Source organism: Onychostoma macrolepis, chromosome 05, assembly GCF_012432095.1.
Source record: "Onychostoma macrolepis isolate SWU-2019 chromosome 05, ASM1243209v1, whole genome shotgun sequence".
In the NCBI taxonomy this organism is placed as follows: domain Eukaryota; kingdom Metazoa; phylum Chordata; class Actinopteri; order Cypriniformes; family Cyprinidae; genus Onychostoma; species Onychostoma macrolepis.
Window position 1 is genome coordinate 15723771 of NC_081159.1, and position 27961 is coordinate 15751731.

Here is a 27961-nt window from a genome sequence, read left to right on the forward strand (position 1 = left end):
ACAGAGCAAGCCAAAAGGCCACAGTGGCAAGGATCCAAACTCCAACAGTGACAAAAAGTTTGGAATTGTCCATTATTAATTGTGAAAAATGAAAAGGTCAGGATCTTTTGTGTGTGTGTGTGTGTTGAACTTTACTTTTGCTAGATGTGTTTCCACAAGGCTGTTGATGTTATACTGTTTTGTTTCAATTATGTATTGTATGATACTACAAATATAAACCATGATACTAAAATTATAAACATACAATATACTTGTAAGTGTTTATAATATAATAGTTTTAAATTAAGTTTACAATAATTAAAGAGAGGATGGGTATAACAAATATTTTATATATACTGGTAATAATATAATAGAGGTGAAATTCTAAAAGAGAAGAAATTAAAATGCCACACAATTTTGTTTTTCATGTCAACATTTTATTAATGTTAGTTCAACATCTGTGCCTTTTGCAACATTCTATTATCTTACAATCCGGCGTGTGTGTGTGTGTGTGTGTGTCTAGGTTTGTTTATATGGTTCAGAGTTAAATATTTAAAAACAATGTATAGAAAAACCTATTGAAAACCAACTTCATTTAAATAGGTCTTCACTAATTAAAATTCATATACATTTACCAAATCAAGTTTTGCTTCAGATCTAGGTAAGTCGACAGGTTTGTGTGATATTTAGGTTTAGAATTCATAACCTTTGTATGAAAACCAATGCATCTATAAGAGCTCCTCACTATTATAGCTTTTAAAGTGTGTGTGTGTGTGTGTGTGTGCTTCACTCTGTAGCATACAGCAGAAAACCACTAAATGTGTTATAGTGATTCTGATCATCACAGATCCAGCAGCCAGCCTGGAGACTGATTGTAATGCGGTCCCCTGCACTGAGCTGCACAAGCAGGACGGCAGTGGCCTGATCCTCCTGGTCTTGTTCATAAATCTCCCTAAGTGCAGCTAGAGCCACGCCATTCCTCCTGATACTGGCACAGACAGCCAGCGATGCGCCTGGTGAGCCTGCGTCGCTGAACACAGTAAATGCCAGGTTATACACGCCTGACCGTGGAACCGTGAACACACCAGTGGATGAGTTATAGGCCTCTCCAATGTTGATGAAGATGCTTTGATAGACCACATTTGTCGCTGCCCTCAATGGACCAATGCAACGTCTCTTGTCGGTTAGAGCCACAGAAAATGCCACTCGACTGTCTAAAGAGTAAAGAATGTGTGAAATGCATATGTGAAAATATGACACAAAATAAATAAAACCAACAGATTAGATGCAGTTATATCTAGCCAACATAATGTTTTTTCTGTATAGTTTTTAAAACAGCAATTCAAGACTACTCAAATGTTTGTTTTATTTTGCCTGTTTTGTTTGTAAGTGCTAGGAAACAAAAGCTCCTCATACTGTGTGTGTTTTAGGGATGTAACGATTCACTCAACTCATGATGCGAAGTGATTCACGATACTGATTTCGCAATACGATTTTCTCAGAGTTTTTTTTTTTTAACAAAATGAGATTTAAGACAAATTATAAATGAAAAGAAAACAAATGACAAAATTAAATTATTACTAAATTATTCAATTTAAAACAAACCCCAAATCAAATCAAATAAATTACAATAAATAAATAACTTTGCTTGTGCTCTTTCCATTTAAAATTAGAGACAAGGCAACCACTCTATTTTAATCATGATCCAGTTTTTAATAGAAGTTGATGAAGCAAATACATTTTTGTGAAACTATACTGCATAAAACACCTGCACGACACAAAACAGCAGATGAGCTGAATGAGAACATAAATTCACTCTCTGACAGCAGGTGGCGCTTATGGAACAGCAGCAGTATAGTGTTTCCTAGTTAGCCGCTGTAAACAAACCAGCCCTGCGCTTATAAACACTACTTTAATATGCATTATATGGAGGAAAGATGAAAAGAAAATACCATCTAAACTATTCTAAAGACAGTCAGTTCCCCTCAGACATACATTCATATAAACTCCAACACCCAACAGTATTGCAATTTGTTTAACATTTCAACCGATTTGAATCATATCACATATTTGTATCGATTTTCAACCAGCTAGGGGTGCATCGTTACATCCCTAATGTGTTTAGCCTACCTCTGATGTTTCTCACTGTGTTTTGTGCTCTGGCCAGCAAATCCTCCAATGAATTCATACTGGAGTTTAAATGTTGCTCTAACTCCCATTTTTTCTTCTGCATCACACAACAACCACATGAGCTCTGGTCAGTCAGGCATGCTAGAGAGCAATAAAGATATTAGTTACACATGATATCTAGCTTTACGTTTTGGTGTATTTCATGTTGCTGTAAATTTCCATATTATTAAGATTTTCTGGGAGATTTTCAGACTTACGGTTGATGGGATCTGGAGCAAGGGTTTGTCCTGGTCCGTCCCAGCTGAAGGTCCTTTCCTGGCCCAGCACCAGCGGCAACACACAGAACAGCACAACACCTTTTCCAGATTAAAATGTTCACAGAGGGTAATCATATTCTGTCGTAACTTTCATGATACCATTTTATAGTCTGTACAGCACTGGGCCTGAGTTTGGTTTACGCTCCATGGCTCATGAAAACAGAACAATGTGACCAATTGTATAAAAATCTGTCGTTTATAACTAGGCCCACATGGAATCTGTCTGCACATTCCCCCAATGTTTATGTTAGCTTTTAATCGTTCTTTTGGCTAATAAGAGTGCCATACTCTTAGCTCTATTAAAAAACATTTTTCTATGTTTAAATCGATTCTGTAGGATTCCACAGATATATTTCTTACAAAATTTGAAAAAAAGTGTTACATTTTTTTTTTATAATGATTAATAATCTCCTCTTTCTGAGGCATCTGTGAGTTTCAAATAGACTAGTTTGTAATAACTTAATTGTAATAAATCAAATGCAAATAAAGAAATAAAAACAAATAATATTTTATAGAAAATAATATATAACCAAAATAAATATTATTCAAAACTTTAATAATTACAAAGCAAGCAATGTCTTTTAATAGGTGCAATGATCTGTCAAGTTTGTCTGTTTGTCCGACTTTTGGTATCATAATAAATATTTCTTTACAGAAGCAGTGATTATTTTCTCACCTTTCATGTTTCACGGCTCTGTCTGTTTCTGCCTTTTGAGTCTCAGTGGAAGTGAGTGAAAATTAGAGTCTGTGTTATATTCAGCTTTATATCCTGGCAGCACTCCTCCTCCTGTTTTCAAGGAGGGAGCATCAGATTTGTGTTTGTGATAAGGTGTACATCAGCAAAATTAATGAAAAAAACTACAACAAGGGTCCTGTGAATGTGACATCCCTCAGATGCACTGAAATACAAAACTCCACTGAGCTTTACACTATACCGCCACACAATGACACTCATCAATGCCATGAAATGTGATGAAACTGGACGCAAGATTTTAAAGCTTATATCTTTTCTTAGCAATCAGGATCTCTGTTTCTTATTGATTGAAGTCCCAGAACAAGCTATTCAAAGAAACACACCACACCTCTGTCTACAATACAATACAACAGCCAGAGAAGGTGCAAAAAGTCACAATAATGTGTGCTGTAATTTAAGTAAAGTATTCTCACATGGCGTTTCTTTATTTAACTTTATTTGTGTCAACTCAGTTCAGTGTTTACAGCCTGATAGAGATCTCAGTGCAACAAAGCCAAGAAGCTCAAATAGCGCACAGTAAAGCTAGCCAGCAAAATATTCACCCCAGCAGAGAGAAAGAAGCACTTAAAGGGATAGTTCACACACACACACACACACACACACAAAATCCTGTCGTTTACTCACCTTCATGTTGTTTCAAACCAGTAAAAATTACTTCTGTGCATTATAGAGTCAAGAAGAAATTTTGAGGAATGTTGGTAACCATTAAAAAAAACCACTAGGACATTTTCTCAAAAATCTTCTTTTAAGTTCCACAGACACAAGAAAATCATACAGGTTTGGTACGACATGAGCCTGAGTAAAGGATGACAGTTTCATTTTTGGATTATTATTTGTTTTTATTTAGTCTTAAATATCAATAATATATTAATTTTATGAAAGGCAAACATAAAAATCAGCTTCTTACCACATGAAAAATCAGTAACATGATGACAGACTATTCTAGTGTATGACCCCACAGCTGTCGCTTATCTTATTTTTAAAGGAGTACTGTGTTGTGTTGAAATTCTCACTAATTTATATATTTGGCAGATGCTTTTATCTGAAATGGCTTACATTCAAGGTATGCATCTTATCAGCATGTGTGTTCCCTGGGTCTCAAATCGATGTTAATAAGGTAGCTAGCAGTTATAGACAAACAAGCAGGTTGCTACATGGTGGTAAGAACCAGTGTAAAAAATAAATAATTAAAAAAAAAACCTTAAGCATCACCAAAGGGTGTTTATGATTTATAATGGCAGTTGATCATTATCTGTGAAGTACTCGCAATTGTAAAAGTGAGAAAGACACTGGTTTTCGTGCAAGGTTTTAGCCTGGGGTTTGTTTTTGAAGCCACGACCCAGCTGCTGAAATAAAACCAGGAAGACTTCGGACATACGCTCATTATGTCATGCATAAAGCATTCTTCGGCATTCATCCCTTCCTCTCATTCGTCTTCTTTTACTTTGCTGTCGTAGGAGCCATGGCCTTTGTATGCTGAAACGTATCCACTGGAATCAGGGACATCTTCCCTCCCTGAACGGCCTCTTCCCTTTCCTGAATCATCAAAGCGCTCCTTATGAGAACCAGTGTACTTGCTGGTGTCTGTTAACCTGTCTACAGCAGAGGCTTTTGCCACTTTCTGTGGAGAGAAAAAGATTATCAGTGGTTATTTTGCATGTTTATTGCTTATCTACGAAAACTGACTGGCTGGTACTCACAGTGACACCAGCGTTGGCGGGTTCTTTGCCAGCAATGAGACCGTAGAGAAGCTGTACTGCCTCTTCCTGGCTCTTCCCTTTAAAACGTTTTGTAGCCAACTCAGCCATGGCTTGAGTGAACTGCTCAAATGTAATTACTCGTGCCGATTTAGCCCTAAAACACATAAGCAGATACAAAACAGCACAGCCTTAGGTCCAGTCATGCATGTGTCTGTGACGCACAGCATTTAATGAAAAACTGTTCGCTGTGAGTCATTGTGAGGAAAATCATACTTGACTTTGCTAAAGATGATATCCACATCTGTGCTGGTGACAGATTTACCATCGATGACCTTGCAGTCCTTACACAGCTTAACAAAGTTTTTCCCGTTCATCTCCTTCCCCGTCGCTTTGGTGTCTCCATGAACTGCAAATTTACGAAATGCCATCTCAAGATCTGCCAGAGATACTTCACCCGAACCTTCAGCCATGCTGTCAGATCAAGTATGAGAGAAAGAAAGAATTTTAAAGAAAGACAGAAAAAGAAAGACAGATGTTTTAAGGTTGACATTTTATTGCATTATTATAACACTGCTCTTTCCACTCCTGGCCTCATGATTGATCCAGTTAGTTAAGTATTATTGATATACTATTATAGAGTTAGTTTTAAATGAGCATTTATTGTTAGATTTTCATATCTTTTTTAATTTTAGTTTTAGTATTTTTGTCATTTTTATTTTTTAAATATTTTAGTTTTGCTTCATTTTTATTTCAGTTCTAGTTTCAGTTGTTTTTTTGTGTAATGTTTATATTTCATTTCAGCTTTATTTTTAAATTTTAAAATGATTTTAATAGTTCCAGCTGTAAATCTTTGACATGGTAACACGTATGTTCACCTGTTCATGTGCAGCCATAGCAGATCCTGATTTTTGTAACAAAGAAGCATTCCAGATCTTCTAGTGGAAAGATGCCATCAAATGAACTTGCTTAGCACTTTAATGAAAATGTGTGTATTTTGTGTATTGTTTTTTTTAAATATAAATGTACTTTTTTACTCAAAGCTGTACTGTTTTGTCATATATTTATGTCTGCTGGATATGTACAGCGAAAGCTTCTGTAATGTTCTGGTTACATCCAGAGTTACTGTCCCACACTGCTCCATTATCTTCCATACTCACAAATATCATGCTCATTTACCACACACACACACACACACACACACACACACACATCATAATGTATATTACTCACACTAAAAGCCTTAATTTAATGAAGTCCACTTTACTAAATTAACTTCAGCTGACGTTGAGCTTCCTCTCTCTCTCTCTCTCTCTAAAATTGGGTCTTTTATCCATAAATATATATAAAATATAAATAAATATGCATCTATTTATATCTTTATAGTCAGAATAATGGAATACAAGTAGATTAAATCAAAATTCCTCAAAAAATGCATGAAACTCTTGCTTTATTATAAATGAAAGGACGCTGGTAAACAAGTAATAGAGCTTATGTTACTTTATTTCATAGGCACTTATTGTACATAGTCAAATAATGCATCTACATGTGCACTGTATCGTCTGAAAACAGTACTATGAAAACATGCTAAAAATATCTCATGCATAAAGTCCTGTTTGGTCTTGTAGGTATAAAAGATGTTTCCGGATGGGTGTGTGTTATTGAGAGGGAGATCCAGCCTACCTGACAGTGTGTTGGACAATCCTGGATACTGATGCTAAGCTGCTACTGAAAGGATGCTGAATGTGGGTGTGTGTTCTTCTGTCTTCGTCTCTGCCCCTGGTAAGTGTGTGTGTGTGCAATGACGCAAGACAGAGGGGAGGAGAGAGCACAGCCCAGCACAAATGATGACATCACTCGCTCCTCTCTCTCTCTTTCTGCCACAGACCCTCTTGTCTTTCTGCTTTTTGATTTTCTCTGCCTCTTTGGCCCTTTTATTTGTCCTCTTTTCTACTTTGCTGACTAGATAGAGTAGTCCTTCACTTTCAGCCCTCTCTCCCTCCTCCTCCTGCTCTCCTCCTTCTGTCTTTGTTTTTGTCTCTCTGCTGCCACACCCTTTCCCATCAGTCTCTGTGGATCAGCTTTCAGATGTTACATAGTGAAGCCACACACGTACACACATGTTGTTGGACTGTGATGCTCTAAATGTTATTTTCTCTAATGGCTTCAGGGCACCTCTGTCTAATGTGTCTGAGCAACTCACCACTTACTCACAACACAAGCACATATAGATGAAGACCCACTCGCAGTAGATCACAATGGCTGACAGCACAACTAAAGGAACAATGATGGTTTACCCTTTTAAATATAAAGGTTATTTATTGGCATTGATAGTTCCACGGGGAACCTTTAACATTCACAGAACCTTTCCATTACACAAAATGTACTTTATAGTGTAACAAAGTTTATTCTTTAAAAAAAAAAAAAGAATAATTTTCACAGAAAGATTCTTTGGGGAACTGAATATGGTATTTCTCTGGCATCAGTTTGAAACTCCCCCTTTTGAAACCTTTTTAAGAGTGTACATGGACAAGAATGATAGACATTTGGTCATATTCCAGTTGTAAATGTGATGTGCGGTAATGGTATTAACAATGATTGCTATAACCAGAATAAGCCAACATAACTTCACATATGAACATGTAATTATATCTGCATATGTCCAAACTAAGGTGATACAAAATTGAATAAACACATTGTTGGATAAAGAACAACTCTACATTTTTTTTACTAACAATTTACAAAAACTGCAGTCAACTTGATGGGATACATATTGCAATACATTTTGGAGTTAAAATAATGAGCTGATCAAAGTACAAATAGCCAAAATGCTTTGTAATTAATGGCAAGATTGTGCGTCAAAAAATGTATTTGTAATAAAATTATTTATTCAGCAGTACAACAGTTTAAAACCAGTAATGGAAAAAGACTGAATAACAAACATAGCATAACTTTGCTTTATATGAACTACAAGAGCTCCCTCTACAGTATGCTAGAAAAATTGGTCGCATATTACATTCAATGGCTACGAACAACCTGAAGACAGATGAATCCTGAAGGTCCTAAGCATTATACACGTCCATTCATAAGTTATTACTTGTTGAATATATAGATTACAAGCTGAAAAAAGCACTATAAATGTCTGCAATACTTGAGCCATAGAGAATGACAATTGGAAAAAGTACCAAAATGTCTGGAGACATTTGTGCATGTAAATGTTTTGAGACCAGTGGAAGAAGTTTGGAAATTTAACACTGAAGACATGAATATAAGAGTACTCATAAATGTTACTTTTCATTCAGTATTGAAACTTAATGTATCCATTTACTAACAAATGATACACATGCAATTTCAATTTTATTAGGTCACCTTCCTAAAACTGGGCTGGACCTCTATTGACCCCAGAACAGCCCGAATTCTTTGTGACATGGATTTAACAAGATGCTGGAAACATTTTTCCAAGTTTATGGTCCATGTGAACACAAAAACATTAGGTATGTAGCTGCTGCATATTCAAAAAGATGAATGGACTGTGATCATAATTCTTAAGGAAGCACATGGTCACGGCTGTGGCTTATAAACAATGTTCAAATGGTATTAAGAGGGTGTTGCAATGTGTGGAAAGAATGTGTGTCTTTTCTCTGAAGTGCAGGTCTGGCAGCTCATCCAGATGGTGGCTCAGCATCCTCTACTGTTCCCTCCCTGGGCCTGCAAGGACACCATTGGGAATGCACAGGGAAGCAGGATTTTTTTTTTTTGACTTAATGTAACAGCAAGGGCATTATGCTGCTTGATTTTGCAAATGCAAACCAACTAGTATTCATATTATTTTTTACTTATAATCCTAATCCTAATCATAAACAAATAATTTAGCCATTTACCACACTTTGTAATTTTTCTCTTTACCTATGAATCGCACATTCACAGGAAATAGCTTCTATATTGAAAACTAAAATGAATACTAAAACTATGCTGATAACATTTCTTAAACTAAACAAGAATAATAAATGTAAAAATAAAACAAAAACAAAAAAAAAACACCTAAAATGAGACAAAAACAGTGGACAACTACCCAAAATAAATTAACAATAATTGTTTTAGTACCATCTGTGTAAACAGATTCATTGGGTGCCAGAAAAATGGTCAGGTAATGGAAGAAATGTACATATACGTATATACATATTCGATCTAAAGTATACTGTAGTGAGTTTCCCTTCATGTCACCAAACAGTTTGACCTTGACATTTTTCATATCCAGCATTTAATTGTTTATGCTTTACCTGCATAATACTATGCTGAGTGTTTACAGTACACACTTAGCTGTAGTTTACTCACAGAATGCAAGCACTGACTAGACAAATTTATTCTAACCAGTTTCCATATTTACAGACAAAACAGTTTCAAATTTCACTGCAGTACATATATGCTGAAATAGAGAGAGTGCCTTGGCTATTCACTTTCATTTGTTAGAACCTTAAAGGAATAGTTCACCCAAATATGAAAATTACTCAACACTTGTATAACTTTGTTTCCTCTATGAAGCATAAAAGAAAATACTTTGGACAAATGTATTGTCCTTGAAAGTCAGTGGGGTCTAATATTGTTTTCAACATCGCTCATACCGCTTTGGAACGACATGACAACAGAATTTTTTGGGTGAACTATCCCTATGCTATAATGGTGAAATTATGTTCTGAATGTTTTTTTCTTTTTCTTTTTTAATAGAAAAGCAAGTTACGTGTGCCTTACAATCCCTCATCTATGTAAACTACTCTGGTCCCTTCCTCCACCCTTCTTTCTGATCTATAAATACTGGTGTGTTCCTGCGTCAGTTGCTCTTTCAATTCACCTTTCTTTCTCACGTCTTTGTTTTAGAAAATGGCAGAATCTGACTACCTCGACTACACCTGCCCCCTCTGCACAGACAGCCAGCGAGACCCTGTTACCATCCCATGTGGAGACACCTTCTGCCTGGAGTGCATTAAGATCTACTGGGACCATTCTGACCACCTCGGTGTGTACAGTTGTCCGCAGTGCCAGATGACCTTCACTCCTCGGCCCATACTCAGACGTAACATGCCCCACGTAGGGAACCCGGAGCCTCGGCCGCCGCTGCGTGAGCTCACTCCGTTTCCATACTTCAAGCGTGATGCGCTGTGTGATTTCTGTACCGGTCGGCGGAACAAAGCAGTGAAGTCATGTCTGATGTGTCTGGCTTATTACTGTGAGACTCACATCAAGCCCCATTACGAATCAGCCACATTTAAACGACACAAACTGGTGGATGAGACGGGACACCTGGATCGTAAGATCTGCCCTCAGCATGAAAAAGGCTTAGAGCTTTTCTGCCGATCAGACCAGATGTGCATCTGTGTGCTGTGTACTGTAAGAGAACATCGCAGCCACAACATAGTCAGCGCAGATGATGAACGCACAGAGAAACAGGTGAGACATAAGATTAGAATTGTTGTGAATAGATTGGGGCAAGCTGTGACAGGGGTCAAATCTGAGAAATTATAAGTCAAAGTACTGAAATGTGTGTTTTTTTCTACCAGTGGTTTTGTATTGTGGTTTCAAACATCTACTAAAACTAGAATAACGAAAATCAGAATAATGTTTGTGATTTCAAAATCATAATTTTGTGGTCACCCACATTGAAGGAAGACTGAAGGTTGAACTGTGTTCTCAAAATGATTTAAAAAAAAAAATGTATATAAATGTCAAGTCAGAGAAAGTTGTCACAACTGGTTTAAATGTTATGAAGTTATATTTAAATATGAAGAAAAAAAATCCTTTATAAAAAAAATTAATTCATATTTAAATGGCAGTGTTCATTGGCTAAAACAGTGGTTTAGTATTGTAGTTACCAAAACTTGCTCAAAATAATGTTTACATTTTGTGTTTCATAATGAATTTAATGAATTGTTTCCTGGAAATAAAAGTAAGAAATGTTCAATAGCTTTTTACAGATAAATCTTCAATGCTTTGACTATTCCAGAGTAAAGAGTCAGCTGACAGCTAGCCCTATTCTTTGCGTTATGCCTTATACTCTGTGGACTGTCACAGGTTTGAACACTTTAATAAAAGATTATATTGTAAGAATCATTTAGGATACATTTATACTACCGTTCATAAGTTTGGAGTTTCCTATTCTCAAATATGCATTTATTTGATCACAAATACAGTAAAAACAGTAATATTGTGAAATAATACATTTTAAAATAACTGTACTATATGTTTGTTTGTGATTATAGAAAGTCTTGGTGGCAACTCAGACAGAGGTTCAGCACATTATCCAGGATCGGATGAAAGAACTTCAAGAACTCAGACACAATGTGGATGTTCTCAAGGTTAGTCCAATCAGGAGAGTACTAAGGAAGCTTTGGGGCAAAATATTTCTCACTTTTATGTAATTTAAGTGTCATTATAACTGTTTTTAACATTATAACACTTCTTAATTTTCAGACATAATCAGAACGGTTCAATGAGATACATTTGAGATATGTGACCCTGGACCACAAAGTAGCATGGGTATATTTGTAGCAAGAGCCAAAAATGTCAAAATTGTATGGGTCAAAATTATCGATTTTACTTTTATGCCATCATTAGTATATTAAGTAAAGATAATGTTCCATGAAGATATTTTGTAAATTTCCTACCTTAAATATATCAAAACTTAATTTTTTATTAGTAATATGCATTGCTAAGGACTTCATTTGGACAAATTTAAAGGCAATTATCTCAATATTTTGAATTTTTTGCACCCTCAGATTCCAGATTTTCAAATACTAGTTATATTTCGGCCAAATATTGTCCTATCCTAACAAACCATACATCAATGCAAAGCTTATTTATTCCGCTTTCAGATGATGTATAAATCTTATCAATTTTAAAAAATTGACCCTTATGGCTGGTTTTGTGGTACAGGATCATATATATACAGGGCTGGGAAGGTTACTTTTAAAATGCATTTCATTACATTACAAAATGCATGCTTTAAAAAGTATTTTGTAACGTATTTCGTTAGATTACTTAATTTTAGTAACTTAATCTAAATACTTTGGAATACTTTGGAATACTTAAGTTAAATGGCATATTAACTTTGATGTCTTGTTTTTATGTTAACCACCTCTAAATAAAAATGGGTGGCACGAATACATTTAAAACAATTATAAATGCATAAATAATGCTATGAGATTAATATTTTCAATACAACATTTTAAACATAGAAATAAAAAAAATATGGGAGGAAAATATGTTTTTAAATATGAAACTAAAACCGCCAGTAGGTGGTGGCAAATCACTGCCTTAATGAAAGAGTCATGGAATCATTCGATTCGCTCAAAAGGCCTGATTCATTCAGGAATCAAGCAAGTGATTTTATTAATGTAATTGGATCATTCTCAGCTGATTCGTTCAAAACATGGCTTCATTCAGGAACCAAATGTTGCTCGCAGACGCGCAACTATTCTGATGTGGATTTATTTTGAAGTCAGTGGCTTTGCATTAAGTGCAAATAGCCATAAATTCTATTTACACCATGTTGGAAAAAAGTAGCATTTTCTTTGCAACAAGTGATAGTAGATGCTATTAATACTTATTGCAAACAGTGATGTGATTGGAAAAAGGAGAAGAAGTTGAATGAGTTCAAACGGATTCAAACTCAAATCTTATCAGCACGTGTATCAAATAGACGTCTTTTCTAATGATGTCAATCCCAAACAGATTTGTGTTTAGTGTAAATAGACCAGCGGTTGCATGGAACCATTTTTGTTTGTGCTATAGAGCAAATCAGACAACACTGTTCTTTTAATAAGTCACTAAATATTAACTTTTTATGAACTGCATAAAATCAGCATCACATTTGCAATCGCGCTAATATTCGGCTAAACAGCACTCTACTTCCTCGACTGATATTGCTTAACTATAGGCCTACATAAATATAGAAAAACAAGAACTGGTACAAACCTGAGACTGTGAACAACTTACTTTGAGATGCTTTTTCAAGGTTATGCTCCTTTGAAGCCGAGAGACGTTTTGTTGCAGGTAAACAAAAATTACTGTGATGTTCCGTCCTTTTTAACATTTATAAGTAAAATCATCTTTTTATTTCCATGACAATTACGCGTTAGGCTTTCTGATTTTCTCTTGTATTTTAGTGAGTCATCACTAGTCTGCACTCTGCCCTGTATATATATATATATATATATATATATATATATATATGTGTGTGTGTGTGTGTGTGTGTGTGTGTGTGTTATTATTGGCCATTTATCCTTCGTGAAATTTAATGAAAAGAAAGAAAGAAAGAAAGAAAGAAAGCAGTGGGATTGCAGTTAGTTTGAAACATGGTACATGGAATCTTAATTTTAATGCACCTCTGGCAAATTAGGCCTACGTGTTTTTATTTAACTACCATCATCGCTCTGTTTCCTGCTGGTCATACAAATTCATGTCATCAGATAGCTAAGATACTATTAAAAGTTCAGTAACAACAACATCTCAAATTTGTCAAAGGTAGAAAGAGTATAGAGTTAAATAATGTATTGTTTAAATAACATGTACTTAGTGCAACTTAAATATGTCCCAGTTATCCCATTCTCTCAAAGGCGCCTGATTTTAATGCAGTGCTCTGTGCTGCCCCCTGGCTGTGTGGATGTAAGCTGTTGCTGACTGTTGCACCTTCTCTGCAGGGAAATGCACAGCGGGCTCAGACTGACAGTGATAAAATCTTCAGCGAGATGTTACAGGCGGTAGAGCGCTGGCATGCTGAGATAAGCCAACTCATACAGGCCAACCTACAGGCCTCCATGGCTCAGGTACATGCTCATTATATTCAGAGGGGTTAGACTGCTTCCTGTAGCTTTAACTGTAGAGCATGGCACTAGTAACGCCAACATCATGGGTTTGATTCCCAGGGAGAGCAAGTACTGATTAAAATCCCCAGCCTGAAAGTTCAAGTTAATGTTTGTTAGTCTATATGAAACGGTGTAATTCTGCAGTGTAAACGGTGTAATACATACTGTAAAAAACTGAGCCACACTTTGATGAAGCTTTATGCGAGTGTTGAGATGAAGAAAAGTCTTGACTACAGTTGCTAGTCCCTGCCCTCTGACTGTGATAGCTTTGATGTTCTGACAGGCACAGGGTTACGTAGAGAGACTTGAACAAGAGATCATGGAGCTTCAGAAGAGAGATGCTGAACTACGTCAAATAATTGATACAGAGGACAACATTCACTTCCTACAGGTAAATAAAATCAAACAGCCACTCACATTTAACTGGATTTTGGTTATTCAGAAAGTTTACTTGCCTGACTGGATATTTAATATGGGTATTCGGGAATATTCAGGAAAGCTACTTGTCAGCACTGATTTTGTTAAGTGCCTTCGCTACTTGTGCAGAATTTTCCCACACTATCTGTTGCACCGGAGCCCATGGTGCCCAAAGTGCTGATAAACCCAGAGTTTTCCTTTAGTGAGATCACCAAGACTGTCTGTGACATGAAAGAACACCTGGATGACATCTGCAAAAAAGAGCTGGGAAACATCTCCAAACGAGGTAATCATGAAGACTATAACATTTAACCACTGCAAGACAGAGGAACAGACATGAGATTTTGTCTAAAATGGTCAAAATAATGTAGCTGTTAAGCAGAGATGGAAGGCATTACTCTGCATCAAGCACACAGACAGCAAATAAAATATAATCAGCTCTGCACCCCTAAATTATGGGTGTAAATTCATATGCAGATTTTTAAAATGTTTTTTGCTCACAAGAGCTGTGTTCATTTGATCGCAAAAACAATAAAACAGTTAATAATAAAAACAAAAAAATGGTTAAATTCATTACAATTTTAATAAATTTGTTTTCGATTTGAATATATTTTCAAATGTAATTTATTCCTGTAATGACAACTGAATTTTCAGCAGCCATTACTCCAGTCTTCAGTGTCACATGATCCTTCAGAAAACATTTTAATATGCATGCTAGCTCACAAAACGTTTCTTAGTATTATCAATGTTGAAAACAGTTGTGCTGCTTAATATTTTTGTGGAAACTGATTCCTTTTTTCTTTGGTGAGTAGACCTTAATCAGGTTAGATGCCATGTGAGGGATCAACTTACAGTTTTTACAATGACATGCACTGTACAAAAGTCCTAGATCATGTTATTTTCACAACATTCACAACTTTTGTATGGAGTTTTTGTCTATTTAAAGTTTGTTTTTTGTTTTTTTCAAAAAGACTTTTTGCCAGTTGAATAATTAGTATGTTGTTAAACAATTTAATGATCAATTTAATGCATCCTTTCTGAATAAAACTATTAACTATTATAAATAAATCTATTATTTTAAAAAATCTTGCTGACCCGACTCTTTCGATCAGTAATGCATAAATCTACTATTCATTTCTGCATTTGTATGACATTCATAACTGTTTCATCTTAGTGAGCGACACCTCAGTCTATATCCTGATTCCGAGATCTGGAGGACGTTTGAATGGTGAGAGGACTTCCTGAGATTTCATTTACATTTCACTTTATGTAGAATAAAGTATGTTTCAGAACAACTCTTGTCATTTATGTACCACATATTTTCAGCTCCGATAAGAACTGATTTGCCAGAGCCTAAAACGAGACTGGATTTCCTCAAATGTGAGTGTATAGACTATTCCACATCATTAATTCACTTTACAGATAATAACACATCCCCTTTTTGTTTCTTCTAAATGCTGAATGAGCCGCTTTTCTCAACAATTTCATTTCACAGATTCTTGTAAACTTACTTTTGATCTCAACACTGCCTATAAAGAGCTGGTCCTTTCAGACGGGAATCGCCGGGTGACCCGGAAAAGAACAACCCAGTTCTACCCAGATCACCCGGAGCGGTTTGATGGGTTTTGCCAGATCCTGTGCAAGGAGCCTCTCAGTGGAATACGGCATTACTGGGAGGCGGAGTGGCATGGTGAATTTTCCATTGGAATTGCTTACAAGAGCATTAGTCGCAAAGGTAAGAACTCAAACAGCCTTCTGGGATACAATGATAAATCCTGGAGCCTCCTATGCTCAGACTCAGGATGCTCTGCCTGGCACAATAAGATGGATAAAGATCTGCCAGGTGCAGCTCGTGTCTCACGGATTGGTGTGTACCTGGATTACGCCGGAGGATCTGTGTCCTTTTACTCTGCGTCTGAGACAATGGAGCTCATCCACAGATTTAAAGCCAAGTTCTCAGAAGCACTGTATGCTGGGTTTGGCGTTGGATCATCTGTAACTCTGTGCATGTTGGAGAAGAACTACCGAACATACCACTAATAGATTCTGGGCTGCACTTTGACCCTGAGCTCTTTCAGACAGAATCTTGGAAGGGTGAACAGTCAAATAGGCAAAATTTAAAGAATCATATTGAATTTAAGACCACATTTTGTGGTGGTCTCACAAAGACGTTTCAAGGTCACAATTTGCCATCAAGAAAAATTCTACTATTAGGATTCTTTGCATTGTGACTATTAGTATTTTCAGCAGAATTAGGCTCATTTTACCCCCCAACTCTTATTACTGTAATTCAAAATACATCCCTCATTCTTACATACTGATACTGCCTTTTAAAATCAATTGGTAATTAAAATAATGAAGACACTGTGTTTACAGTCCTCACAGTCTTGATGTAATTTCATGTCAACCATTAAATGTAGCGCTAGAAATGAGAATTATCATTTAAATAGAATGGAAATGGGAGTTAAAATGGGACTTTTCTTAACCATTTTTGTGAGATTCCTTTTGTGAGATTGATTGTGAGCAGTAAATATGTTTAAAAATAAATAACAAAGCAGGCTAATGAATTAAGTGTCATGTCAAAACCTGCAGCCAATCAAACTTAATACACATTCTGCAATCTTTGGGTATACACTCTAAAAAAAAAAAAAATGGTGCTAAATAGCACTAAAAGTGGTTCTTTGGCTCTTAATCATAGGGGAACCACTTTTAGTGCTATTTAGCACCGATCTTTACAGGTGCTATATAGCACCTTTTGTCAAATGGTGATATGTAGAACCATAAGAGGTGCCATATAGCACTTTATTGCAGTGGTTCTTTGGCTTGTTATCATAGGGCAACTACGGCACATATTCTTAAAGATAAGCTTAATTGCACATTTGTCAAAATGTGTTACACAGAACCATTAGAGGTGCCATACTGTATATGACTACCATAGATGAGCCAATATGCTTCTAAATTACACTTTTATTTAAGATGAATGATAACTAATCATTTCTTACCAAATTGCAGGTTTAAAGATTCAAATTCCTGTACTAAATGCTTACTGAGAAACAAAATACATCCCACTTTCAGAACCTTTTAATTAATTTCTTTCAGCAGCAAATAAAATGAGTGCTGACAAGCCAGGGAATATGCATATACAACATCACAATATATGGGGAGTTGTTGTGTTATACACATACAAAATAATGCAACAAGCTTGAAATATATAAATTTTTGAAGAGAGAGTCTTGGTTTACATATATATATATATATATATATATATATATATATATATATACATACTGTAGCCCTGTAATCAGGTAACTTTTTCGCCTACAGTCTTAGGCCTACATTAGTTCTTTACTTTATAAAGAACTATACTTTATAAAGTCCCAGTGTCGTTGAGATGTCCTCGCTCTCCTCTGTGATTAACTGTCCATCCAAAGTGAGCACAATGTGGTCATACTGCACGAGATGACCCTCCCTACAGCCTTTAAGCTTCATCTTAGGTGTTGGGATGGGCTGGTCTGAGAATGGCCCTGGGGGAGAGCATTAACCATCTTCTCATATTTATTTGCAATGTAAACCTTATGAGTTAAATTAATTTTAACTACTGTCATACAACTGCTCAAATACTTTTGGCCATGAACTGAAAATGAACAAAAATTTTCTTCAATTTGATAGCATAGTTTGTGTAGACCAACAAACAAAAAACGAATGTTTGCATTGAAATCATCTGAATAACAAAATGTGCAATAAGTGTAGTGTTTTGATTAGATTGTGTTTCACGCACTGTAGTCAACTGCTCACCTCAACTTCAAACAGCAACCCCGGGTCCTCCTTGAACAGAGCAGGCAAGAGCAGAATAGCTGCTTCCAACTGTAGGCCTTTAAACAAAATAACCTCATTAGTTTAACTAACATGGTGGATGCTCTTACCCAATTTCTTTTTTTAACATCCATTACCAGTGTTTCCTCTAGGATTTTTTCCAGCTGTGGTGGCATGTCTATTTCCCATGGACCAAGAATCATGTGCAATCAAACTCAGAATTGAATTGATTTTAACTAAAAAGACAAGTTAATAGTAAGTAATAAAATCAGAACAAATAAATAAATGACAAGCAATAGCACAAACAAAAACAGTAACAAGATACAAATGAAATTAACAGTACTTTATTTTTTTTTCATTTAGTTCTAACTATAATATATAGGTACTGAATAACTACAGAAACTGAATAATCTATTCAACTGTAAAATAACACTAAATAGTCTTCACTGTATAAATAGACCGTAATGACAGACAGACAGACGATAGGTAGGTGCAGAAGACCTTATGCACGGATCTAATATACTATTACACAGGGCTCTACACTTACTTTTTCTTTTTAGGAGCACCTTCTGATCAATAATAAAAAAAAAGTGATATTTGACTCCTTAAAGTGATTTACAGGGGCATTTTTTTTTTTTTTTTACATTTGCAATGGCATTTTTCAAATTTTATTAAAAGTAGGTTATGTCATCATCTATGTCAAATTCAACGCAAGTAATATATTACCTTTAATATTAACTTCTTTTTTATTAAACTATTGTATTAAATCAATAACATATTTGCAAACTCCCTTAATAATTAAGCTGTCACAGTTTATTGTGATCTGAGCGCGCTAGTAGGCTACTGAATTGAGTTCTCTTTCACTTTAAATAGGCAAGACTCAAAAGTATGTGCAAATGACACAGTCATCGCATTATAAGCGCGGAACCTGCAGGAATGAGTAGAATTATTCGCATGTATTAAAATATAGTCAAATATTAATGATCAAAAAGTTATGCATGACAATCAATAATCTTAAATATGGAAATGTGGCTTACCCATGTCTGTTATGTGTCCTAAAAATGTTAACAAGAGCTCTTTTCATCCAACTTGACAATGTACTGATGGTTTTATACGCAAACACATTTCTTTTTGATTTTTCAATTATTCCAGCATGAACCATCTGTAACAACAGAGGAATAATTTACTCAAAAATGTCATTCCAAACCCATATAACTCACTTTTGATGAACACAAAACACATTCTTAAAAAAGGCACCCACAAAAACTTGTTAAAAGTAGCTTATGTAAGTCATGTGTCATATCTTGTGAGGTGACAAAATCACTTAAAAAAAAAAAACTCACTCATTGAGTTTGAGTTTTTTCAAATGAATATTCAAAAATAGCACTCAAACCCAGTAAATCGACACATCAAAATAACTCACTGTACAAGCTTCATGATATGATATGATATTTGGTCACGAGACATGCACGTACCAATGACTTATATTACCATTTTAAATCTGGGGAGTTTACAATGGTTTGATTTGTCAATATGATGTTACAAGAAGCATTGTAAATGAGATATAACACTTACTTTAGGTGTCTTGTTGATAATTGTAACCTCTATGACTTTGCCTGCTCCACATCGTGAATCAAAGCAAATGTCATTCTGAGAAAAGTTTAGGAGCGCACATCACTTAAATGTTGTTGTAAAACAATATGATGTTATAAACAGAGCTGGGTAGATTACTTACAAATTGTAATCCGTCACTGATTCCAGATTACATGACAAAAATTGTAGTCAGTAATGTAATCCGTTACATTACAAATTTTAGGTAATATAATCAGATTACTTTTAGATTACTTTCGATTTAACTCGTTTATCACATTGATTTAAATAACATTATCTTGTACCATAATGATGTAAAACAAATGCAAAGAGTAAGAAAACTTGTTCCATTCATTGTAATGTACAACATGAAGTGCATCAAGGTTTCCGAAACTAGGGTTCGTAAAGGAACTGCAGGGACAGGGACGATTCTAGGATTTTCATTTTAGGGGGGCTCAGCCCCCAATGAGGGTATAATAACAAAAAAATAAATAAATATTTACAAAAAAATTGATTGAAAATTTGTACAAAAAATTAACAAGCAATTAAAATGAGTGCACTGACTGAGGGCTGTCGGTCACTGTCTTTAATCATTTCTATGCATAACTGTATGGTAGTTAATGCCACATGCACTGTAATATTATGTTCTATATTGAAAGCTAAATTTCCAAATGAAAATAGCAATAACGTGATCGTTTTATAAAGTATGCGTTCATATGTGTTAAGGGCTTTCGCTGAAGGAAACAGCTGTGGTGTGATGAGTGGTGAATGCAGCGAAAACTTTACAGTAGATTGGAAACCGATTGCTCTCCCATGACTTTTTGTAAACTGTATTTATGACAAAGAACTGCATAGATGTAGATATTATAACAATCTATCGATAAACACACACCTCTGCGCCACCGCAGTCTGTGGATTGAAGAACGCGCAGAAAGGTGCTAAAGCCCCCCTAAAAATGGCCTAGCGACGCCCATGTGCAGGGGGGTTGTGAAATTAATGAAAAGCTGACAATTAATTAAATCATAAAAAATTAAAATTAAAATAAATCATTTTCAAACAAACTCCCTTTCGAGGAAAGTCTCTTCACTCGGCGGCCATATTTGTAACGCCTCCAGGCAGCTCATACAAGTCCTATCTTAATGAATGGGGGAATCCTGAAATCTCAAAAACTGCTTGCTGAACTCCCAATTAAATTACATATGTCACATCACCAACAAAAATCTGAAATTAATTGCCACATGAATGTTGTTTCTTATGCACAAATAGCGTTTAAAAAGTTTATTTTTCAGGCTAGACCAGCCAATGTGTATGCGGAGTCATAACATGCTTACTGCGCATGTGCATTGACTGGTCTAGTCATGGCTGCGTTCAGCCCCGTCTAAACATTGCAAAACGTTTTTTAAACGGAAACGGTGCTGCGTTGAACACCCTGTTCTGATGACGCAAGAGTTGCAACTATGGCAACTGAGAAGGCCATTCTTTGTGTTCTTTTTGAAGAATTTTCAGAGCCTGATGAAATTGGTATAAATAAGTTTTTAATACTGCAAAATACGCTCGATGTTACAGTCACTGCCCTTACTGTCCATTCTTAAGTAAAGCACTTAATTACCATTGTGTATGAAATTTGGTATATAAATAAACTTGCCTTGCAGTGAAGCTAAAAATATAAACAACTACATCATCATGTTGATATGCTATATTGTTACTATAAAACTCTTACGACAAACATGTCTTCTAATATCTTAAATTATTGCAGCTGACACATTTGTAAACAACTTTACTTGGACCCATTGTGCGAGTTGTCTCTTTAATACCACGTGGTTTATATACATGTTGCTGCTGATGAGAGGGGGGCCAGTGCAAGCTACAACAAGCTTGGCCCCCCTAAATTTGGAATCATATCACACCAAACAATTTTGGGTGAAATGCGCAGTTTGTCCTGTAAACTATATAAAAAGAAAAACAGCTGTTAAATTCAAATCTGTGTTCGCTGGCTGGCACAGAGCCAGAGACACACAAGTTTGTAAAGCACTGCGCATTATAACCAATCACATACGATTCTGTTGAGCTTATGAATGCATGGTCCAATCAGAAGCGTTCAGATGAGTCATGGCCGAAGTGCCGCTATTTCGTCACTGCGCGCGCTCTCTGACTGAATTCTCTCCTCAGAAACAACAAAGTGAAGATGTACGAATGTAAGTAAGATATTAATTTCACAGTGTAAACAGCTTTAGAGATTATCATGCAAGTTTTTGAGAGTGCTTGAACCCGCTGGACTGAAGCGAAAACGTTCTTTGATAATGTAAACGTTCTTTGCTCTTTTTGTATAATGAAAGTGTTATGGGCTAACGTAATTACCCAGCCAACACATCCATGTGGGGCCCATAAGGGTTGCAACTGGGCCGATATCTTGGGCCCATCTGGGCTACCCAACTGGGACCCAGCTAATTTTGTCCTCAGTTTCCATGGTGGCCCAACATGGGTTAGCCCAGATGGGCTGAAGATGGGCCCTTGATGGGCTCCATATAGGGCCCATACGGGTTAACCAGGTAGCTCCCATTTGGTGCCTACATGAGCCTGCCTACATGGGTTAGAGATGGGACCCAGCTAGGTCTTATGTAGGTCTCTTATGGGTCACAACAAGTATACACATAGGCTAACATTTGTCTGTTTGGGTTACCTTATTTTACAGTACACCCCTAAATACAAACAATACATTTAAAAAATGCTACTAAAATGCTAAAGGCATTCAATTAACAGAAACCAGTAGTTCATGCTTTTAAGCAAAGTTTATTTGGAATAATTTAAACATTACTATTATAACTTGTACATTTACAACTTTATAAAACAAGTATATAAAAAAAGTTAATTTTAAGCTCCTGAAAAACTTTATTTCTTGTATAAAAAAAATCTTCATAACTTGTATTCTGCATGCTTTAAACAAGGTTTCGTTGGAATAATTTGAACATGACCATTATAACTTGTGTATTTACAACTTTATAAAACATAAGCATCTTAAAAAAAAAGTTAAAGTGAAGCTCCTGCCAAACATTATTTGGAATAACTTGTATCATTTGTATACACATATCTGAAAACTGTAAAATACATTATTTCACAAACAAACAATCCAACCGTGCAGCTCCTCACACCTCTGTCCTCGCTCTCCCTTTGAAAAGACAACAATTAATCAACCACTGTGCCACTTTTTCACAGTTAAAACAGACGATTCTTGTCTTTTTAAAGATTGTATTTCCATTTAATAATCACGAATATCTTAAGACTTACCTATCTTGCTCTCTACTACGTGACTTCGCAGAGCGGTTTCCTCCCGTCACCGATGAGCCACTTTGACGCTGACTTTTCTGCCTCTTTTCTGGTAATTTGGTTAAGAGAATTTATTTCAAGCTTCCTGTAAAGCACATCAAAAGCATTAAAGTTAGATTAAATTCCATATTTAAGCCCTTGCAATAAATAAGCAGTCATCTCCATTTTTAATTTTTTCAGGATGTACAATAATGGTATCGGATATAATATTCTATCATAAATGATTTCTGTGTAAACGAGGGCACAGGGCAACATTTAAAGGCATAGTTCACACAAAAATTTTATTTGTCTCATTTAATCACAAATGTCAAAATATGTGCATCTGAAATTCTCTTTAAAAAATTATAATTTTTATCAGGCAAATATAGGTCATCATTCAATTCATTGCCATTACAGTGAAATAACTGAACATAAACATAAGAGCCTGAAAATTTCTGACGTTTTTTGCATCTGATGTCTTCATTTGTTCTTATTTTATTATCACTTCACTTGTATTAGTGTACTTGTCTTTAATAAAGTTTGAATGTTATTTATTTTAAACTCTTTTTGTGATCGCTTCACCACAAATGAACAGTTACTTATCACTAAAATAAGCAGTACACCTGGTTCATATTCTCATAATTTGGGGTATTGCTTGTCCAAATATGGACAATTATTTGCATTCAATCAAACTGATTTGATTCCACTGATTTATGAAGAACAAACTCAACTCTACCAAATAACCTCTGTTTGCACATGAAAGTTAATAATCCAACAGCAAGTAAACATACCTTATACAACCTCAAGCAGTTTGAGCCCCCGAAACTCTCACTTTCCATGCCGGCCAACAAAATTGAACTCTCTTGATAAGGGGTGGTCCAAAAGGAAGGCCCTCATTCTTCTCGTGGCTTCATCCACAGTACTGCCTCCAATTTCTGCCACCACAGCAACCTAATGGAAAACAAGATTATTATTATTGGGAGACAACACAAAAAATTAACCCCGAATAATTGCAATTACATTTCCCCCCAAATCTACTGTGTGTATCAAGTCCATACAAGTCTATTACTCACAACTCCTATGGAACACTTCCATAATTCCAATGCAGTTACCTCTGTAACAGATGTTTTATACTTGTACTACAATTGTGTTGCCTGTGCTACAAAAACATTCTCTATAGCAAAACAGCTACAGTACTGTGAAAATGTGTTAGGCCACCATTACATTTGTTGTTTTGGAAATGGTATAATGATTATCTCAGAGTTTATTAGAATACAACAAGAAAATACAGCTAATTTATAGGCAGTATTAAAAAAATGAAACAAACAAAATGGTGGCCTAAGACTTCTGCACAGTACTGTAACTTAGGTGCAAAAACGTTAACGTTCAGCCATATGAAGCTGCTAAATGGTTATGTTAGAGTTAGAACATACCACTTGTTTCTGGAAGGTGGGGTCTGCCAGTTTCTGCTCCACTGCACCAACATCTTTTTTAGTGTTTTTTTAGTTTTAGAGGGCGTAGGGAACACCAATACAGCATTATCGTTTAACGTTAGACATTGGCGCCAGAAATAAGAGGAAAAATATGGCGCGATCTGAGTATGAGGTCTAAATTCTAACGTGACAAAAGCCAAACTATGTTTCGGTTAACATGTACATGTACATGTAAACAATGTAATTACATGCTCTACATTTTCTACATGCTCCAATTCTTACCTTGGTTACACTGACAGCAAACGTCTTCTCTCGAAAATTACAGCAAAGCAGTCAGTGAGTATAATGGCGTCGGCCAGTGTTGCCAACTAATTTTCAGGGGAAGTTGCTAAAGGAAGGTCGATCTGTTGCTAAAAGTTGCTAAATGACATTGCTGACAAAACTGCATCAAATCGCAGCAAAAATATATATAGTTAATTTAGATTTGTTTGTAAAATAATATAACGTAATATAATATTAAAAAATTTAAATGTATTTTTAAATACAACATTGAATTATTGAACATTTACACATTTTTGAACAATTACAATTTAAGTTGTTGTTTTTTTTATTAGCTAGTAAACCAGTAAAACTACACATTCTGAACAGTTATAGTTTTAAGCAGTGTATTAGTAGTTAGTGTGTTACACTTTAAGTAAAGTCTGTAAAAGTAGGGCACAATCTACTATGTTAATGTGAAGGAATTTTCTGTATTGATTTTTCATGTGTTTTTTTTTTTTGTTGTTGTTTTTTTTACCTGCATTTTAAATTACGCATTGTATTTTGTGTTTTCAGGTTACAGGGTTACAACGGATAATGGATAACACATAATGTCCTGAAAAATTACTAGTACCTTTTCCATTTTTCTAGATATTTGTTTTTTACAGTCTACTAACTGATCAACAATCGCAGGTACAAGCTAAGGTGTATCATAAATGAACAATTATTATTAAATTGAACAATTGCAAATAGCAGCTAACCTAATTCGTGTGATGTGTGTACTGCTAGGCATCTTTAGTTTCCTCGTTTTGTGTAATTTAGATGGAAATTGTTTGCCTTTTTATCGTTTAAATCACTTATCAAAAGTTGCTAAAAGTTGCCAAATAAATTTTAAAAATAGCTAAATTTGTTGCTAGGTGCTTTTGGAAGAAAAAGTTGCTAGGGTAGTGTGAAAAGTTGCTAAATTTAGCAACAAAATTGCTAAGTTGGCAACACTGGCGTCGGCGCGATGCAGCGTGTGCTGCGTGGGGGATAGGAATTGCTGAATGAAATCTCGCGGGATCCACACTGCATGCAGATCGAGGCAGGGCTGCATCTCGCGGTAGTTTGATGTCGTGGGGAATGGGATCTCGATGGAACTTGGGAGATCTCGAGTTGTCAGCACAATTAAAGTGGCTGCATTTTTTTGGGCTAAATGTCAGTGGAAAATTGGGTAGAATGAGTGTTGGAATCATAGACTGTAATAAAAAAAAGGAGGGGGATTTTTTTTTATTTTGATAATAGTAGTCCAAGTGTCAAAACAACAACAAAAATCATTTTAAAGACACATATGTGCATATATATATACATATGTAATCACCCCATGGGAATAATTATGTTTGCACTTGTATATTTGATAAAACAAATAGGGTCCCATGTGTAGCCCATTTTGAGCCCATGCACACATTTCCCATTAATTACCCAACTGGGAACCACATGGGGAGCCCACCTGGGTTCACCCAAGTGGGCCCCAGATAAGATGCCCACCTGTTCACCCATGTGGGTCTTAGCTGAGTCACCCAAGTGGGCCCCAGATAAGATGCCCACCTGGTTTCACCCGTGTGGGTCCTAGCTGGGCCACCCAAGTGGGCCCCAGATAAGATGCCCATTTTGAGCCCATGCCCACTCTGTACCCCTGTAGGCCATGTGAAACCCATGTGGGCCCCACATTAACGTGTTTGCTGGGTAGTAACTTACAATGTTTTTATTAAATCCACATAAAATACAAAGTCAGTCGTATTATATGTTTATGGTGTGACACTCATTTTATGGTATGACATCTGGTACTTAAGGCTACTTTGCCTATCGCCCATTATAGATCAACTAACATAATCTATAAAGGTGCAAAATGCATTTACTTACACATATTTGAGAATCGAGATATTTCATGATATATTTTGGGAATATTTTGAATAAAAAAATAATAATACATAAGCCTATATCAGTTATACAGTGGTATTGTGGCTGCTGTGTGTCATATGACAAGCCCTTATTTCGAAATGTACAGAAATACGTGCTTTAAATGTCCTTTAGTTAAGATTATTTCATTTATTCACTAAACTATTTATTACTAATGTCTCATTTCAGTTTGGCTCCAGTTTTGTATTTATTCCAGTTTATATGAAAAGGTTCATGTAGCGTGGATTATATTCATATACAGAGTAAATACTTTTCACTGAACGTTAAAAATAAGTTTGAAACAGTTGTCAGGAGCGGGCTGGTGGTGACGTTGAAGGCGAGCGACCGTGGTGTAGTTCATTTATAGCTTAAGTTTAGCTTTTCAGTTCTGGCGCTTTTATTTAGGCTTCAAAATTCATCAAAGTTACGTGTAAGTTTCATGAACTATGATTGAACACAGAGCTTATTTTTTGCGATAATCCAAAAGCCTATGAAAAAATCCTATTGGCTTTTGTCGAGGAACCATGCAAACAGCCGATCCGCCTACAAAGTGATTTCATAACAACGCAGTAAACGGTAAAACTGTTTGCACTACAAACCAGTGTATTCATAATTAAGATAATACATTAAAATAATATTGTAAGACACACAAATTTTCAATATCAAGCAGCACAATGAACTGTTTTGTACAGCTAAAATTAGCTGGACGCGGATGAGACCGCAAGCTAGACCCATAGAATTTACAAATGGCCACGCCCAATTTTTACGGCAAGAAAAAGGTGGATAGGTGATGGTTCTGAAATATGAGGGGGAAAAAAACTTGTGGATAATTCAACAACAGAGCTTTAACTCTTTAGTGATTTTACATTTATATGGTATGTGTAAATGAGTTACAGAGACATTTTATTTTGTGTGTTCATTAAATTGTTAAAAAAAAGATTGTGTGCGTTTGTGTATATATATATTATAAATTATAATCTGATAATAATCTATAATTAGTAAATTAAGTTTAATTTAATTTGGAGTATTATGAAGTGAGGTGTGGGCAAGTATGGTAACCCATACTTGGAATTTGTGTTCTGCATTAATCCCATCCAAGTGCAAACACAGTTTAAAAACTTAATGGCTTCTTTATAAACGGCAGTGGTGCTATATAGCACCTTAACCACCCCAAAGAACCGCTGAAGAACCATTCTGAGGCTTGACAGGTTCTTTATACAGTACCAGGTGCTATATGTTAGCCTGGTAATACCAAACTCTGCTACTTAGCTGAGTACAGAAGCTAACTGAAATTGAGTGGAAGTACGAAGTCTGGCGTAGTCAGGCTAGCTATATGTGACCCTGGATGACAAAACTTAAGTCTTAAGTGTCAATTTTTCAAAATTGAGATTTATACATAATCTGAAAGCTGAATAAATAAGCTCTGAAAATCTGGAATCTGAGGGGCAAAAAATCTAAATATTGAGAAAATAGC

At 35.7% G+C, this 27961-nt stretch overlaps 3 protein-coding genes and 1 long non-coding RNA gene across 4 annotated transcripts; 1 reads left to right on the top strand and 3 right to left on the bottom strand.

Annotated features, from left to right (window-relative positions):
• Window positions 1-317: 317 nt before the first annotated feature.
• Window positions 318-3224, bottom strand: LOC131540195 (C1q-related factor). Its single transcript, XM_058774747.1, has 4 exons — window positions 3103-3224; window positions 2367-2465; window positions 2110-2250; window positions 318-1193 (listed from the first exon to the last, which is right to left on the bottom strand). The coding sequence occupies exons 1-4, from the start codon at window positions 3107-3109 to the stop codon at window positions 766-768; spliced, it is 675 nt and encodes a 224-aa protein (XP_058630730.1). The 5' UTR covers window positions 3110-3224; the 3' UTR covers window positions 318-765.
• Window positions 3225-4596: 1372 nt separating this feature from the next.
• On the bottom strand, window positions 4597-6825 carry tppp2 (tubulin polymerization-promoting protein family member 2). Its single transcript, XM_058774750.1, has 4 exons — window positions 6561-6825; window positions 5154-5351; window positions 4881-5034; window positions 4597-4801 (listed from the first exon to the last, which is right to left on the bottom strand). The coding sequence occupies exons 2-4, from the start codon at window positions 5348-5350 to the stop codon at window positions 4607-4609; spliced, it is 546 nt and encodes a 181-aa protein (XP_058630733.1). The 5' UTR covers window position 5351; window positions 6561-6825; the 3' UTR covers window positions 4597-4606.
• Window positions 6826-9544: 2719 nt separating this feature from the next.
• Window positions 9545-17371, top strand: ftr84 (finTRIM family, member 84). Its single transcript, XM_058774743.1, has 8 exons — window positions 9545-10322; window positions 11132-11227; window positions 13571-13696; window positions 14019-14126; window positions 14282-14438; window positions 15327-15380; window positions 15479-15532; window positions 15648-17371. Exons 1-8 carry the CDS (start codon window positions 9756-9758, stop codon window positions 16190-16192), a joined length of 1707 nt encoding a protein of 568 aa, XP_058630726.1. The 5' UTR covers window positions 9545-9755; the 3' UTR covers window positions 16193-17371.
• A 185-nt stretch (window positions 17372-17556) lies between these two features.
• On the bottom strand, window positions 17557-27738 carry LOC131540198 (uncharacterized). Its single transcript, XR_009271209.1, has 4 exons — window positions 24292-27738; window positions 18103-23809; window positions 17948-18024; window positions 17557-17676 (listed from the first exon to the last, which is right to left on the bottom strand). It is a non-coding gene; the product is annotated as an uncharacterized LOC131540198 (long non-coding RNA).
• Window positions 27739-27961: the final 223 nt, after the last annotated feature.

Excerpts from the sequence above, each read along its gene's own strand:
- LOC131540195 (XM_058774747.1), bottom strand. Across the intron at positions 2,251-2,366 it reads TGCTCCAGATCCCATCAACC|CATGCCTGACTGACCAGAGC; the intron begins GTAAGTCTGAAA and ends ATTGCTCTCTAG. Across the intron at positions 1,194-2,109 it reads CACAGTGAGAAACATCAGAG|ACAGTCGAGTGGCATTTTCT; the intron begins GTAGGCTAAACA and ends TTTACTCTTTAG.
- tppp2 (XM_058774750.1), bottom strand. The coding sequence starts at position 5,350 with ATGGCTGAAGGTTCGGGTGAAGTATCTCTGGCAGATCTTGAGATGGCA. Across the intron at positions 5,035-5,153 it reads ATCATCTTTAGCAAAGTCAA|GGCTAAATCGGCACGAGTAA; the intron begins GTATGATTTTCC and ends TATGTGTTTTAG. Across the intron at positions 4,802-4,880 it reads CCGCCAACGCTGGTGTCACT|AAAGTGGCAAAAGCCTCTGC; the intron begins GTGAGTACCAGC and ends TTCTCTCCACAG.
- ftr84 (XM_058774743.1), top strand. The coding sequence starts at position 9,756 with ATGGCAGAATCTGACTACCTCGACTACACCTGCCCCCTCTGCACAGAC. Across the intron at positions 11,228-13,570 it reads ACAATGTGGATGTTCTCAAG|GGAAATGCACAGCGGGCTCA; the intron begins GTTAGTCCAATC and ends CCTTCTCTGCAG. Across the intron at positions 14,439-15,326 it reads GGGAAACATCTCCAAACGAG|TGAGCGACACCTCAGTCTAT; the intron begins GTAATCATGAAG and ends GTTTCATCTTAG.